General features: G+C 46.8%; 1 protein-coding gene across 2 annotated transcripts in view; it reads right to left on the reverse strand.

The window, feature by feature from the left end:
• EMCN (endomucin) overlaps positions 1-17,095 on the reverse strand; it is a 672,183-nt gene that overhangs the window by 65,409 nt on the left and 589,679 nt on the right. For both annotated transcript variants that reach the window (XM_085635882.1, XM_085635891.1), the window contains exon 7: positions 2,071-2,181. In XM_085635882.1, coding sequence (XP_085492008.1) covers positions 2,071-2,181 — 111 coding nt within the window. The remainder of the gene's footprint in view (positions 1-2,070; positions 2,182-17,095) is intronic.

Genomic DNA, 17,095 nt, shown 5'->3' on the forward strand with positions numbered 1-17,095 from the left:
AACTCTAAAGAGGTATTAAGGGCTATTCAAAAGAAAACATAAATATGCTTGCAGAGTGAGACAAGTGGTGGTGCAGTAGAAAATAGATTTATCCATGGGGCAAGACATTTCTTGTTGGAGAAACAACAAGAAAGTAAAACTGTGCAAATGTACTTTGTGGTTTCATTTAGGCATATAGAAAGATAGATTAGCAACATTTAAATACAGGTAAATGTATACAGATGTGAGTATTCTTAGACAGCTATGTCAGTTGCAGCTTCCAATGACTACTCCCAGAGTTCTTTGTGAGTTACAAAAAAGTGAGGAATTTGTTTCAACCAAATGACCAATTCTACAAGATCAAATGTCTAACTCGCCCAACCAACTCTTTGTCAATAGGACCCATGGTGATCAAATCAAGACTCAAAATTAGAACTGCTCTTCTGTCACAACGCCATCTCCCTTTCTCTGTTTTCCCTCTTACATTTAAGCAGCAAATAAGATCTGCCAGAAGACCATAAATGTAAGCATCTCTGAAATTGCATGCAAAAAGTGAACATTAGATAAGCAAACAGGTAATGAGGGGGGGCGATATACAACCTTCACCAAAGCAAACAGTGGCTAAGGCCAATGAAGATAAAGATATTTGTATGACCACACCCACCAAGGAATTGAGAAACCAAATTAAAAACAAACAAACTATTTCTGCCACCATATATACATCCTAATGCCTGAATAATCTAAATAGTACCTATGAGATGTGTGTGGTTTTTGGGAAGAGAACTGAATTGCTTGTGAAAATATTATTATTGAATCATGGGACTAACTGAGAGGTGTCGGTGTATATACATGTAGTGGGTTCTCTATCGAAAACCCAAATTCATAGTGTTACCCTTGATATGGAAAAGACAGACATTCAGGGCCATATTTACGAAAGGCCTGCATTGCCCTTGCGTCACATAAGGTGACACAAAGGCCACGCAAGCCTCAAGTGAGATTTAGTTCTACCTGGCATAGTAAATCTGGAATAACGCAGAGCAAGTCCCTGCATTGCATTACTCTGCCCTGGGAAGACTTTCCATGGGTTGATGTTCTCATGCATCCTCCTATGGATTTTGGTGCATTCCCAGGTTTACTACCAGTAGTAAATGAGCAAACACTACCAACGGTGGACTGAGATCACCGCACTTCCCTCTCCTGTGCCCTCCTTGTTATGGTGGTTGGTGCACAACAATTCCGGCACCCCCCGTCGTTGGCTGCAACTGCAGACGCAGAGCAAAAATAAGAGATTAGTGTACCACTGTCACTGGTGCACCATTCCACTAATCTCTTACTACCAGTAGTAAACCTGGGAATACGCCAAATACGTACTCCTTCCCAGAGGAGGCGCAATCAGGAGAAAAAACGTTATTTCTTCTAGTTTTTGGCTGTACACATAGAAAGAGGAAAAAGCCTCTAAGGATTGTTTCTGAGCGGGAAGGTGCCCCTTCCTCCACAAAAACAATTCTGCCTGCACCATGGTGCCAGGGTGCCTGCATTACAGCTAGGGCAGGGAGAAAGCAGGAATGTGCTGCATCACATCTTCATAACTCTGGCCCTCAATGTTTTAATTGCAACGCATGAAAGATTTTTCAGCACCGACTGTCCCTGACTTTTTCTTATTCTTGTCTTTCCTGCCCCATGGGCTGTGCACTGGCAGCCTCCCTTCGCACACACCGTTGCCAGTACCAAATACCACCCGCTTTTACCAAAACTCTTTGCCCTCAGCCTATCTTCATAATTTTAGGATATAGTTCTCTTATTAATTTATTAATAGCATTCAAAAAGATTTAGTGCCCGGAAAATTGGGCCCCACAGAATTTTACAAAAACTGTGGCAGCCTTCCACACTTCCAAATTACTTGAAAATGCGAGTGACTCGGGTGTGAGTAGAAAGAATCGCCAATGCCTATTTGTTATGGCAGATATCACTCAAATAAAAAACAAAATCTCAACAATCCAATCATTTTCTACTGTAGATACAATTACTATTTGAACGGCTGTGAAAATGTGCTTTGTATACTTAAGCAAATCAATTACTTTTGACACTTACTCGAAGAAGTGGGTCCTGAGCTCAGATCAGAATCCTGCAGTGGTCGTGTGGCTTTGGAATAGTCAATGAACTTTGTTGTTAGTTCTGTGCGAATCCCAATTTCTGTAGGGCCTGAAAAAAGATAAAGACTTGCATTGATAGGTAATCCATATTCAAAGGATATGATTTAACTATTTTCATATGTTGAGGCATGGTTTACTGTACAGGGAAAATACAGTTCTGCATTACAAATCATTGCAAAAAAATAGCAAAACAGATTTGTTTTCAATTTAGCTAAGTCTTGAATTCATCCATGTTTTCATGGTGCCCGATGTACTTGCACGAAGAAAAAAATCTGCCGTTTCTAAGAGCGTCGTTCTTAGAAACATGGACTTAAAAATGATAGAATGTGAAAGTGTCAGCAATGTATATTTTTGTAATCACTTTAAAGTAAACAGGCCTGGCGTGGCTGAAGGGTAACTGTTGAGGAGGCATACTTTCTCCTGAACAGCCAAGTTCATTTTGTAATATTCTTTTGCAGGCTACAGTTTCCTTTTTTTCATACTGACCTCCCATTAAACAAAGCCCAAAACTACTGAGCTAGTGACTGTCAGTGGAGCATAGAAGAGGCGAGTTCAGGAACAATGTGGGGACCGATGAGTGTTAAAGGGGCCTATGGCATGCCTTCGTGTTTGACTGCAAGTGTGTGTTTTGTGGCTGTGTATATGGAGTGTGGGTGTATGCACTTTTGAGCATGTTTTGTGTCAATAAATCTATGAAAACCTAAAACGACTTGAACACATCATGTATATCAGGGCACAAGTCCTAAAAAAAGAAGTGGGGGGACAAACCTAGTTAGGCAGTATGCAAGTGACATCACGGCGCGCAACATCACAGCGCACAACATCACGGTGCACGACATCACACATGACATCACAGGAATTGACACCATAGAAAGTGGCATCACAAGCCACGACTTTACAGGAAGTGGCATCACAAGAAGTGACATCAGATCTATAGCCTTCACGTATATATATTTAGCAGGTCCATCATGTGAACGTTTGAGCGCATTGCGAGGATAATAGCATGGTGAACTATGGAAGATGATATGTGACTTATACATCTTGCAATCCCCCAGTTTTATGTAATACATCCTGTATATTCATTTACAAATGTATGTAATTTATTGTACATGTAATATGCACATGTTGATGTAAAGCGCTCTGACACCCTGCATTGGAATGAATAGGGCTATACAAGAAAAAATAGTGGTACTTAAATTATTTCAACGCCTCCTCAGGGGAAGTAAGCTCTATATAAATGCAATTTGCTTTGTGTAAATGCTGGGAAAGACCAACACACCTGATATTCTTACAGTGCATGCATATCTCCTAAACAGGGACTGAACCAAGTCAAAAGCTGCCTTTTTTAAGTAAGTGTGAAGAGCTAACAAGGTGTGATCCTTTGTTTCCCCTCCGCTTCATTTGCATCAGGTGTGAGGCTCCTGCCTGCTCCCAGCCATGAGACTTGAACCAAAGGAGGCCTGATGACCCCTCAAATGCGGCCTTTGTTATGGGCCCAGCAGGAGGCTTAAATATAAAAGTCCCATCCCCGCCTGCACATTGTTGCTTGTTGCAGATGGTAAGCAGACAACGTGCAGACGCTGCTGAAAGAGTCCCGGTGTTTGGAAAGTACACCGGGACGAGTTCAGCACATTATTCAGTGGGGCCCAAATTCTTGGCAGTGTGGACGGTGTTCACCCTGTTAAAAAAGTGGGTGGACGCCATCCACCCGCGTGTACCCCCGACTCCTGTCCTGATGTATGTTCGAACCACCAATGTTCCTGGAAGAGCACCTTTATTTCCTTAGTGCAAGCAAACAACATCTACCCACAAACCGAAGAAAAGGCAGTGGGGCTGAGCTTACAAAAACCACAGGACTTCATCAGTGCAGACATATGTCTTACACTTGCTTGGAATTCCAAGGCCCATAGTTTCCTTTGTGCTGCAAGGGGACAGTTGCTGACCAAGATGAGCTACTTGGAATAGCAGAACCACCAAATCAGTAGGTGTCAGAAGCAGTTTTCTGACGCACGTTGAAGAACCAACTATTGTGATTAAAAATGGTTAAATCCCACTCGTATTGAAAATTCCATTTAAAAAAAAGAGTTCGGATTGCTAAATCTTAGGCAAGCATTTTCATTTTTCGAGGCAAAACATTGTTTCAAAATAAATACTAGAGAGACTAAAACGGGTTGACAACCATTGTGGAACAATCCATAAAAATACACTCTTTTATATGTTATGTGCTCAAGCAGATTCAGACACCAATTATGCCCTTAGACAATATTGGTCTTATCTAGAGTCTGGCAGACACGGGGAAAGAAGTGTACTGTCCACCGCTTTATGAATGAATTGATGTCATATGGCACAACCAACACATTTTGGCAGATGTCCCGCTACACCAAATTCTAAAAAAATCCTAATACCTTCCTTGAAACAAACATTGTTATTTCGAGTGCATTCTGATTTCAAATCTGAACCTACACTGCCTTTGCACAATATTTGGATCTTTTAGCAGTCATATTTTTGTGACCCGACGTTTGCATCTTGTGTTTGCACCTATAATTTCTTGAGCTGTGGGACAATTTTTCTGAGCCTGCAACTTGTTTTTCTCGAACCAACTCTGCAGTTTTTAGCGGTCACCCATATTTTAGCCTACCACCTTCACTCAGACAGCAGCTTCTCTATATTTATGCCTACATCTAATTGTAAGGCTGCACGTTCTGAGCATGCATATTCCACACGTTATGAGCTTTCACTAAAGTTTGGAACACGTGCCCCTATTTTCTGAGCCTCTGTCCCTGCCCCCCCCCCCCGCCCTTTTAAGAAGTGAGCATCCTATTATTTTGCCCTGCGCCTTTAATTTCTTGAGTCTGCTGAGACATGTATCAGAATCTGCATCCCTGTTTTTTTGGTCATGTATCCGCTAATGTATTCTGTCTCGTTTTTCCGAGGTTCTAGCTCTCTTTTTCTCATTCTGCATCCATTTTTGAAAGCCTGTAATTCTATTTATGAGCCTGCACCCAGATGTTTAATGCATGAACCCCCGTTTTTCTGAACCAACACCACAATCTCCTAACCCGAACCCCCATTTTGCCCTTTTCGCATCACTTCTATTTTTTCTGAGCATGGTTGGATTTGAGCATATATCCCCATGTTTTTGCATTTGCACCAGTTTCCCTCTGAATTCTGGTATGTATAACCCTGCACACCTGTTTCTTTGAACCTGCAACCTTGTTTTTTCTTCTCTCCTGTGTCTCGGTATGTCAGTCATCGAATGGGTTCTGATAGGCCTGCACCGATTCTTTTGTCCAGTGTAGCATCACAGGCCTGACTCCAACGAGGCAGTGTGGAGGCCTTTGCCCCAGGACAAGGCGTCCATGACTAGTAATTTGCCTGATGATGGCATTGTAGCATCTGTGGTCTGCCCCATCCCCGGCACTGTCTCTGCTGCTCAGTGCTAGGACCTTGGACGGTATAGGCAGCTTTTGACCAGGAAACTGAAGAGCACTGATCCTTTCTGTGCAACCAGACCCAGACACAGGCACTGCCCATATCCACAGCAGAAGCACCAATGGGAAGGGCAGTGAGCTGTAGTAAGGGTATGGGAAGTCTTGGGCTGCAACAAGGAGTAGAGGTGGTGCTGCTGACTCAAAACTGCACAGGGACAGTTAGCCAAGGAAAACCCTACCCCGCTGTTTGTGCCACAAGACCCATCACCAAGCCCACCATGGATTACTTCCAGGAGCAGGAGCAGCAGAGAATGGGACTTGAACCACCGGAGTGTGTGTGGGACCCCTTACGATCCTTGGACCTGGAGAAGGATACGCAGCACCTGAAAAAGAGCGCCGAGAAGCTCACCAACTGGGTCATCTACAGCAACTACTGGGTGAATAGAGAGTGGGACCCAGAGCAGTGGGCTGGTGTCCACGGCCATTATCCAGGTCTAGAGTTTAAGGCATCAGCACATTACATTCTGGGACCTGGTGTTTCAGTTTTAACACTGCTAGTATGGGCTCAAAACCTCTAGCGTGCAATGAGCTGGTGAAAGACACAGGACTGTCTAAATTGGTCACACAGTAGCAGCTCTGATTCAGCAAGGCTCTAGCAGGACGCGTGTTTATTTATTTGTTGTTTGTGTTGTTGATTTACTTACTGGTCTTGTAAAACGGCGCCTAACGATTCTAAATGGCACCTTATTTTTCTAAAAAAAAAAAAAAATGAATACGAGGCACCGAGGAATACTTATTATCAACTTATGTTTGTTTGTTTTTTACATTCTTTTGTTGAAACACCGAAGCAAAGACGTCCGTAAACAAGCCTGTAACGTTTTCATTTGGTTTGTGGTCGTTTCTAAAAAATACAAAATAAACTGTTTCTAGCAATGTATTTAATTGCATTTCTGGCCCTGTATGGTGAGGGTAACAGATGTGCTAGTTGTGCTACAAAATGCTTGCTGGTCTGACTGCTGTGGTCATTGTGAGCTTTGCAGCTAGGCGCGTCACTTCCTGCGCGCTGAGGATGGGGATGGTATATAGGCCTCCCCTGCCATTTTGGCATCCTCTTTTCTGCGCTGGGCACGCCGTCTGGTCACGATCAGCTTGAAGAGGTGGACATCGGGGGTGGAGAGGCCCGCGGATCGTGTGCTAGGAGGTGAGCGTAGGGTGACAAGGTTCAGGTGCACAATGCGCCTGCCCAGCGCCCCATGATGTCCACAAGTTTACCCCTGGGGAGGCCTCGCACGGGCCGCGCATCAGGCGGGATATTAGAGCGTTAGCAGAGCCTGGTCAGGGCCGAGAGGTGTCGCCGCGGCCTCTCTCTTGCTGCAGGGAAGAGGAGACCGGGCTGACCTGGTACTTTGTTTGGCCAGTTCAGAGTCATGAGGCTCCCCCCACTCCCAAACAACCCAACCCGCCCTTTTGCCCGCTGACCTACTGCTGGCGTGGTGACTGGCGGGACAGCTTCCATATGGGCAGCACGTGCTGCCAGCTATGACTTTCCAGTCACAAGTTGTTTCACCCCGGGCTGTTTCTCTGGGATCCTTGCGGTCGGGCGGGGCTCAGTGCCGTTTCTGGAGCAGGGGTAACATTTAAGCGGCATGTCTCGGTAAAAGTGCGTCTCTGGGGGGAGCACTTTTCACTCCTGTACGCCCCTGCCTTTCTTTTCTTAAGCACTCGCCTGTAGCATACACCGCCGTGCTGGGTTCAGTTGTCTAGAGGCTAGCGCCAATAAGAACAGCGCTACCTTCCTCCGGAGAAGGGAGTTCGCGTCGCATGTCCCACCCCTGCCTCCCTCACACTCTACCACTGCGTTCCGGTGGTAGAACTAGCGGTATAATGCAAAGCACAGGAACTGTAATCCCGAGTGCAATGGTACAGGGACCGGGTCAGTGAGTGCTTTTACCAGCAGTTTCATTGCGTGGGAATCACCTGCTGCAACAAAACACTTCACTTCACTGCCCATAGCACGGAGACCGCAGTCATTGAAGTAGTGGACAAAATCAGGCTAGCTTTGGACCGTCGAGAATCAGCAATCCTGGTCCTTTTGGATCTGTCTGCAGCATTCGACACCATCTCCCATAGTATTCTCAAACATCGTCTGTGGGAGATTGGTGTCAGAGGGAGGGCCTTGGACTGGTTCGAGAGTTATCTGGCAGACCGTTTCACTACGGTTTCCGTGGACGGGATCGTCTCCTGCTCATACCCAGTAACAGTGGGGGTCCCGCAGGACTCTATTCTCAGCCCTATGCGGTTTAACGTTTATTTAACACCTCTAGCCGATATCATCAGGTCTTATGGTTTTGACACACTATCGTATGCCGATGATACCCAGCTGCTAGTGACCTGTGACCCTGACCAGTCTGACGTTCAAATTCGTTTTAAGAGCTGCCTGATCCGGATCAATGACTGGATGAATCTAAATAGGCTCCAATTGAACGCTGGGAAGACGGAGGTTATTCTATTTGGGAAAGCCGAACAGCTCTGGACCTGTGCCTGGTGGCCATCTGAGCTGGGCACCTGTCCCTTGCCCAAGCTAGCAGTCCGCAATCTGGGCATCACAATTGATAACTCTCTGTCCTTGAAGACCCATATAAACCAAGTGCTTGGGACTTGTTTTGGGATTATGCGTATGCTACGTAGATCTTTAAATGGCTACCCATAGAAGCAAGGAAACCTTTGGTCCAGGGTCTTATCATTAGTCGCCTGGACTATGGTAATGCCCTGTTCACTGCACTCAACCAGGATTTACTCTCCAAACTTCAAATCCTCCAGAATACGGCCGCCAGACTTGTCCTGAATCTCCCCTCCCGCACTTCCTCCGCCCCCACCCTAAAAACCTTGCACTGGCTTTCGATTCACCAAAGAGGGCGTTTTAAAATCTTAAGTCTCACGCATAAGATAATGCATGGCACTGGTCCATTATATCTGGTGAAAAAACTTCAATGGTATGTTCCAGGACGCTTCTTGCGGTCCAGCTCTAGACTTCTTCTTGTCCAACCTCGTATTCGGACAGCCCGTAATGGAGGTCGATCCTTTTCATACTTGGCTCCTTCGCTATGGAATAAACTTCCATTGGATCTGCTCTCTATAACGGACCATCTACTCTTTCGTAGAAAGTTGAAGACCTGGCTTTTTTCTCAATAAATGTTGATACATGAGCATTTTCAGTCACTCCCCGATTTCTTTGTCTTGGTTTGCTAGCGCCCTGAGACCTTTGGTGATTTGTGCGCTTTACAAAAAATTTTGACATTTGACATTTGACTGGTAGCACAACATGTTTCTCTGCTGTGTCCCGCCCGTGGCGTCTGAGCAGTGCTGGGCACGGGCAGGAACGGGGGTATCAGGTGTGGGGCATGGGTGGCGAGCGTGCAGCCTGCCGTGTTCTTAGACGACTATGGCAGAAGCCAAGGCATCCCAAACGCATTTACAGCCGGGCGAGAGGCGCGTCTGGCAGCCTCAGTCACAATAATTTACTTTGGGAAATCGCACATTTCTTTTAAACATGAGCGCTGCTTTGGCATTCCCTATTTTAAGTATTTTAACAATGGAATCCAAACACGGGCCAGAATACAGAAGCGCCCATGAAGCACTTCCATATTGTAGAGGGGGACAAATATCCTTGTGCAACTCCATCTGCAGTACACCATGTGTAGATGCACATTTAGCACTAATGCGTTTCAAAGGAGGCTTCCTACTCTAATTTGTATGAGAGTGTGATATATGCAAACGAAGTAAGGGGGTTGCCCCTCCGGTCGTGCAGTAATTCTGGGGCAGGCTCAGGGACTAATAAGCTCCCGGGAGGCATACTGACTGCACAACATTAGAAGTGGGGCACAGTCACTGCACCATCTGAGGTTTGGAGGGACCACCCAGGAAACCCTTAAGAGCTGGTAAAATCAGACACTGCACAACCCACTAAAAAATTAGGCCACCCCCTGCGCGTCCAGCACTCTCGGCCATGTGAAACAGGGACTTGTGGTCTGACGGACTGATGGTGTTGTTCATTTTCGGTAAAGCAGTAGAGCACTCCTTTGGCTCAGTGCAGCAACAGGGGCAATTTGTTTAGCATTACAAATAGTAATATTACTCTAAAACATCGGTGGGTGTGTGAGGTAATAACTACCATTAATGTGTTGAGGGCTTCTAAGCGCTCAAGCAGACAAACTTAATGTGATGCGATGTTTGAGCAGCTGCTCACAATGGTTTGTGGACGCGTAGCATGATTAATCAGTTACTGTTTGCCTGGCTTTGCGCTGCAACAATGATTGCACATACGGGGACAGACATCTCTGGTTGTTGTTCCCGAAGAAGATGGGTGGAATAATTGAGCCTAGTGTAAGGAGAGCATTGGTGCACACTGGGTCATGGTGTTAAGGAAGATACATAATTACTTATAGTTTGCTAGGAAATTTGACATTTACGGGACACACATAAATTAAACTTGACGTGAAAGCCTAGAGCCGAGTGTTAGCAATTTGAAGTAGAAAGCCTCACTTTGCATGACAATTTTTTTGGTTACGAGGGAGAGGTGTGGCGCAGGGGCCAGGGTGACTGACTCCCGGGCACGAGGCTCCCGGTTCGATCGCTGGCGACATCTCAGCCCAGCACAATGTGACTCCGGGCAATAACTTGTTTAATTTAGAGAGGAATATCACTGGAAGAACAGGATGGCATGGTAAATTTTCTGTGCACCATATAGATCGTCCATTATAGGCTAACTGGGGGATGGCAGAGTTGGTGTTAGTTTTGCTTTCACAGGTTGAGAGGAATAAAAAGAGACTTTTACTTGGCTGGCGCCAATTTGATAAGGGGCGGTGTTTCTTTGCAAACACAATGATTTGTCTAGCCCATAGGTGGCTAACGGATAATCATGGGACCAGTTATAAATGTGGGCAATTCCAAGGGTGGTCAAACCATCCTTATGCATCATAGGTTTAGAAGTATTCAAAAAGGCTCTGGTACCCCTAAAAGGTGTGGTTTGTCTCATGTCTGAACTTTTGAAGAGCGATAAACTTTTGAGGCGTTGCCTCGGTTCGGTGGTCTTTCACTTCATTATCCTTCATGGCTACAGTCCCAGTGGTTTCGTTTTCCGTTTAGGTTTGTTTCCTTGGTAATATTCTCACAACAAAGTCATAGCTGTTCCTATTTAACTCGTGCAACTAACAACCATTGACAATGTCAATCGTGCTGGCTTGCTGTAGGTGTAATGTTACGTTGGGAGCCTATTGTGACAATTTCCGATAAATCTTTGCAGTTGCGCTGGAGGGCTATTGTTAAATGGTTTTGCATCTGTAAGTCGTCAACGCCTGCTAAACAGACGTTGCAACAAAAAAACGCGGGCAGACGGTGCATTGATCAGAATGTGAGAGCAAACCCGTGGGCCAGTAGTCCTCCTCTGAGCCCACAAAGTGCCCCCCCCGGTCAGGAGCTATGACTGATCAGTGCCGGTGTTGTTCCATTGAATAGGGGTACTTTAGACTCCTGCATTGTGAGCCATGAGGTTCTCGCATCATTTTGCTAACTTAACAATGGGTGCAGATTCGAATCTGGGATACCTGTGTGGCATCATGCCGGATGCATGCAAGGCATCTACCCAGACCTGGCGCTGTACAGTGGGGATGTAGACGTGAGTTGGGGGCAGCGGCTACAACTGCAGTGGTTGTGCGTTGCCTTCATAAGGCTAGAGTGTGCTACAAAGCCAGCAGATAGTTAGTGTGTCTGTATTGCTCTATATAATCTGCAACCTGCGGGGGGTAATCCCATGGACACAGGCACGCATCCAGAGGGGCGATCGCTAAGGCTTGTATAATTTCTTGTTTATAGACGTCCTCATATCGCCTAATTCACTCAGTGGGCAAATATTTTGTCTGGTTCGCGCTAAACTGTGAAACCAAAGAGAAAACGCCTTTGAAAAGGATAAGACTGGGGATGTAGATGCATCACCAGGTTTACCATGGCAAACAGGGGGCAATGAGGTGGAGACAATGGGTTTTGAATGTGGAATCAGGAGTTCCATTCCCAGATTCCCTGCTTGAGAGAATGGTGTGATCTTGGTAAAGCAGATCTAACTTAGTCTTTGAGGCAGTGCTTGATGTAACGGCGAAAGTCAGAGACTTTGGAGCTGAGGGACAAAGTTCACGTGCCGGCGTTGGCGCGAAATCCTGTGGTTTTGGGCAAAACAATAATTAGCAGGGCCACTGCCATGTAAATCTCCATGCCGGTAAGGGGGGGTAAGTCCTTGTATGTTGTAACGGGTGCGCAGGTGAGGCGCTCAGATACCATCAGCTCGAATAGGTGCTAGATAGAACTGAGAAAAGACAACCATTGACACTTGGCGCTTTTTGGTTAAAAAGTGAACGTTAAACGAGCAGACTTGCGAAAAATTACTAGTGTTGCTTAAATGTTTGGAGCTGGTTGAGCACAGGTGCGGGATCTGTTTCTTTCCCTCGTTCTGTTTTATTTTGGCCAGCGGCTGACAGCGCATCTCACTGTTATTCTGAAGGTGTGTATGGTGATGCTATGCCATGTTCTATATGTTTTGGGTATCGCGGGGTTACAGCACATGGGCTGCAATTCACTGGTCATGGGGCAGGCCCCCAATTAAAGAAAGGGTAGGGGAGGTACTTTTGTTCTCACAATCCCAGGAGCTTTAGGAAAAGTGTGCTGTCTGTCAATAGTCTGGGAAGATGTGGTTGGAGCACAAATGCCGACAATTACCAGTACAGTTGGCATTTTTATTTCAGAAGGGGCAGGTATAGTTGCTCATGTTTTACTCCCTGTCCTCCTATCCAAATACATTGGCTAACCTTTTGGTACACTGTGTTACCTTAGCAAAAGTTGTTAGGGGATACATATGCTGAGTGAGTGACATGGTGATCCACCCTTGTCTTGGTTTAGGCAAGGTGGCGCACCGAGCGACCTTGTAGGGCATGAGAGAGCATAAATTCGCTCCATGTCTACATGTTTATTGGCTGGCACAGCACTTGGTCATCAGTCTGTACCGTTGTACTGGGGATCATCCAGGTAAGGGGGCACATTAGGGCTTAGTCACCCCAAAACGATATGCACAAACTGGCACTCGGTGAGTTAGAGTTTGTATCACACAGAACTGGGGGTGTCTCATTGGGCACACTGCCTGTGCATTGTGCTTTGGTCAGTTTGTTTGCGCAAGTTGTCACTACACGAAAGGGTGAGGTGTTGCCACTATTGGGCACAATGCATATATTGTTTCAAACCAGATTTGACACCATTAAGGGTTCACCAGGGTTTAGCAATCAAAGGGGTCTGTGCAATTAGTTAGGCACTAGATTGCAGACAGTGGTATCTCCTAGCGGAACCACTGCCGGTGTACTGAGGCTAAACAGGAAACTGGGAATCTGGGATTCTGACACTTTTGTGGGTTTAAAGCATCCAGGGTCAGAGATGGACAGTTGGTAATGTGCATCTGTGATCCGACGGCAGTTAAGCAAGCGGGGTGCGCTGCATCAGTTGTCACTGCACGAAAGGGTGAGGTGTCGCTGAGAGTGGGTGAAAGACATATATTGTTTCCAACCAGATTTTACACCATTACAGTGTTCACCAGGGTGTAGCAATCAAAGGGGTTTGTGTAAACGTCTGGTCAACTGGGCAAAGTAAGTGCACCCCAGAACCAAGGGTAGGTGACATGTTCCTGCAGTTAAGCTCAAATGCCCCACCCGGTTAGCTATATTAGCCTCGCTGGGTGGGGACGCGGTCAGCCAACGGAGTGTGCTGCTGTCCCAAGAAATGGGGAACCAAGGTGTCAAGCATAAAAGGCTACTATGCAAAACGAACATTTGGCACGTCCAGTGTTCAACAAAAATTAAAAGTTAACAGAGCAGGTAATTTTCCACCACTGGGGCTGCTCAGGGTGGGCAGGGTGAACCCCCCCGCCCCCATATTTTAGAATATTCCAGGATGGGGGTAAAGTAGGACTTAGTCAATCCTTAATGTTAGGCACCATATTACAGACAGTGCGCACTGTCCACTAGGGATGGATTTCTTTCTTCTAGATTTACAGGAGGCTCTAGAGAGGAGAGATTGCAGGTAAGACCACAGATGTTTGGTGGGGGACCCTGGCGGTGACGGAGGCCGCCTCCAGAGCTGTGGCAGAGTTACAGGGCGATCTGGATGCAAATGGGTACAGAAGGGTACCTCTGCAGGGCACAATAGGGGTGCCAGAGTCAAATCCCAGGCGCCCCATGGGAGGTTCCTGGAAAACCATGTCGGCGTCCCGTTAGTCCTTTGGGCGGTTGTGGGCCTGAACAACCGGGGACTTGCCTTGCTACGCTCCGCCCTGAAAGGGGCGTGAGTAATAAGGGACTGATATGTCACGTGATCCGGAAAGAGGATCACACCATAAGGTGTAGCACAGAAGGGGTTCTCCCCAGTGCTGCTTGGCTCATCAGGCGGGCAGGCAGCATAGAAGGTCCCAGCTGCCTGCCCTTGGATTGCCCGTAAGATAACCCACCATATTGCATACTGTTGTATGGAATAAACCTGCAGCAATATTTACCCAAACAAAAGTTGTCTTGTGTATTTATTTATGTAGCATGCATGCTATGTGTTGTGTGGGTGGGGAATGTTGCCAATGGTGGCACTATGCGGCTGCCCGTGGCCCACGCAGGGGGTCACTCAAGAGGGCGGCCCTCTAGTGACATCTGGGCACTAACTCACCCCCTTCTCTAGTTGCGGGGACTCAGGGAGGAGTCCCCCCCGACTGGCCTGTGGCGCACTAGGGGCGTCACTTCCTGCGCGCTGAGGATAGGGGGAGTTATATAGGCCTCCCCTGCCATTTTGGCATCCTCTTTTCCACGCTGGTCACTCCATCTCGCACCCTACCGCTTACCCGGCATGGGGCGGCAGGCACGATACATAGAATGTTGTAATGTTTTCTTTTTCGTTGCAGGCGGTGTTACAGGGCGATCTGGATGCAAATGGGTACAGAAGAGTACCTCTGCAGGGCACAATAGGCGTGCCAGAGCCAAATCCCAGGAGCCTCATGGGAGGTTCCTGGAAAACCATGTCGGCGTCCCGTTAGTCCTTTGGGCGGTTGTGGGCCTGAACAACCGGAGACTTGCCTTGCTACGCTCTGCCCTGAAAGGGGCGTGAGTAATAAGGGACCGATATGTCACGTGATCCGGAAAGCGGATCACACCATAAGGTGTAGCACAGATGGGGTTCTCCCCAGTGCTGCTTGGCTCATCAGGCGGGCAGGCAGCATAGAAGGTCCCAGCTGCCTGCCCTTGGATTGCCCGTAAGATAACCCACCATATTGCATACTGTTGTTTGGAATAAACCTGCAGCAATATTTACCCAAACAAAAGTTGTCTTGTGTATTTATTTATGTAGCATGCATGCTATGTGTTGTGTGGGTGGGGAATGTTGCCAATGGTGGCACTATGCGGCTGCCCATGGCCCACGCAGGGGGTCACTCAAGAGGGCGGCCCTCTAGTGCCATCTGGGCACTAACTCACCCCCTTCTCTAGTTTCAGGGACTCAGGGAGGAGTCCCCCCCGACTGGCCTTTGGCGCACTAGGCGCGTCACTTCCTGCGCGCTGAGGATAGGGGGAGTTATATAGGCCTCCCCTGCCATTTTGGCATCCTCTTTTCCACGCTGGTCACGCCGTCTCGAACCCTACCGCTTACCCGGCGTGGGGCGGCAGGCACGATACATAGAATGTTGTAATGTTTTCTTTTTCGTTGTAGGCGGAGTTACAGGGCGATCTGGATGCAAATGGGTACTGAAGAGTACCTCTGCAGGGCATAATAGGGGTGCCAGAGCCAAATCCTAGGAGCCTCATGGGAGGTTCCTGGAAAACCGTGTCGGCGTCCCGTTAGTCCTTCGGGCGGTTGTTGGTCTGAACAACTGGGGGCTTGCCTTGCTACGCTCTGCCCTGAAAAGGGCGTGAGTAATAAGGGACCAATGTGTCATGTGATCCGGAAAGAGGATCACACCATAAGGTGTAACACAGATGGGGTTCTCCCCAGTGCTGCTTGGCTCATCAGGCGGGCATGCACCATAGAAGGTCCCAGCTGCCTGCCCTTGGATCGCTCGTAAGATAACCCACCATATTGCATACTGTTGTATGGAATAAACCTGCAGCAATATTTACCCAAACAAAGTTGCCTTTTATATTTATTTATGTAGCATGCATGCTATGTGTTGTGTGGGTGGGGAATGTTGCCAATGGTGGCACTATGCCACATTACCATCTTCCTTGTCCCAGTCCTCACGTCATGATCCTTCTGTCTCCTTTGGTACAAAATTCGCCTATGCATAAAAGAAAATATTATTGCCACTCCTTTTATGGACGTAACGCAGCTTCCTGTGACCCGCAAAGGAGTGGCTTAATATTATGAAGACACTTCAAGGTAAGATTTATGGCTTTTATTAGGGTTGAAGAGATAAACCACCAACTCCTGCTGCCAGCCCTCAGTTACTCCAGAAGCCAACTGTGTAACAGAATGCTACCATGGAGATCGAATGGCACTAGCGCATGCAGGTTATTTTGAAAGATCACAACACTTAACATATGCACTTCCTGTTTGTTTTCTGTATCGTAGGAATCATTCAATCCCAGTCTCCCGACACATTTCTTTATTTTGAATAAATGTCCCGTTTTTTTAAACACAAGTCAAGTAATTGCACTTGTAGGAGAACTGGAAGGTATGCTCTCCATACACGCTTCAGAAGAATGAAAAAAATAAGCAATTTATTCTGTTTCCGAAGTTCGGCTGCATGATCCCAGCAAGAGCAGAGGCGACACAGGGTGGACAGAAGGTTTCAGGGGCATAGGGTGAAGGTCCTGCTATTGATAATGTTAAGTAAATGTTGCCTTGTAAATGTATCTGCGTGCATGTGTGTGTTCGCATGCATATACGTTTAAAAGCCTACTATATATATGTGGACATATTTACAAGGATACACAAAAACCGGGACAGGCCAGATATAGAAGCAAAACTAAAGGTTTTAGCCCTACTTTTATTTCTGACAAGTCCTAGATTCAGGCAGAAAAAATCTTCCTTCTCTGATAGCAATTTTTCCTTTGAGGAAGGAGAAAGGACTTGCAGAGAGGTTTATTCATACATTTCCTTCCTCAGTGTTCATGAGTCTCTGCCCTGAGTTGTTGCAAGAAATTCAGAGGAGGTTTGGAGTTACTTGGTTAAAACTCGTTGTTACCCTCCAGAATGCCCTTCTCCACAGGTTTTGTTTTCTCCAGCCATGTCCAGAGGCCTGGAGGGTGGATGTGCTAAGGTTACTATAGTCCAAGAGACATGTTTTTGCCTTAACCCCTTTGCATTACCCAACAAAACTCTGTGCAAGATGCAGGATGAACTAGCTGCAGTATTTCTGGTGGCTCCCTATTGATTTCACTGTCCTGCTGCTTCGTCAGTTGGCAGTGCCACCCCTTGGGCCTTCACAATTGTTCCTTCTCCCCTCAGATAGCCTGTGTTGTCTGTTAA

This window comes from Triturus cristatus, chromosome 2_1, assembly GCF_964204655.1.
Source record: "Triturus cristatus chromosome 2_1, aTriCri1.1, whole genome shotgun sequence".
Classification (NCBI taxonomy): domain Eukaryota; kingdom Metazoa; phylum Chordata; class Amphibia; order Caudata; family Salamandridae; genus Triturus; species Triturus cristatus.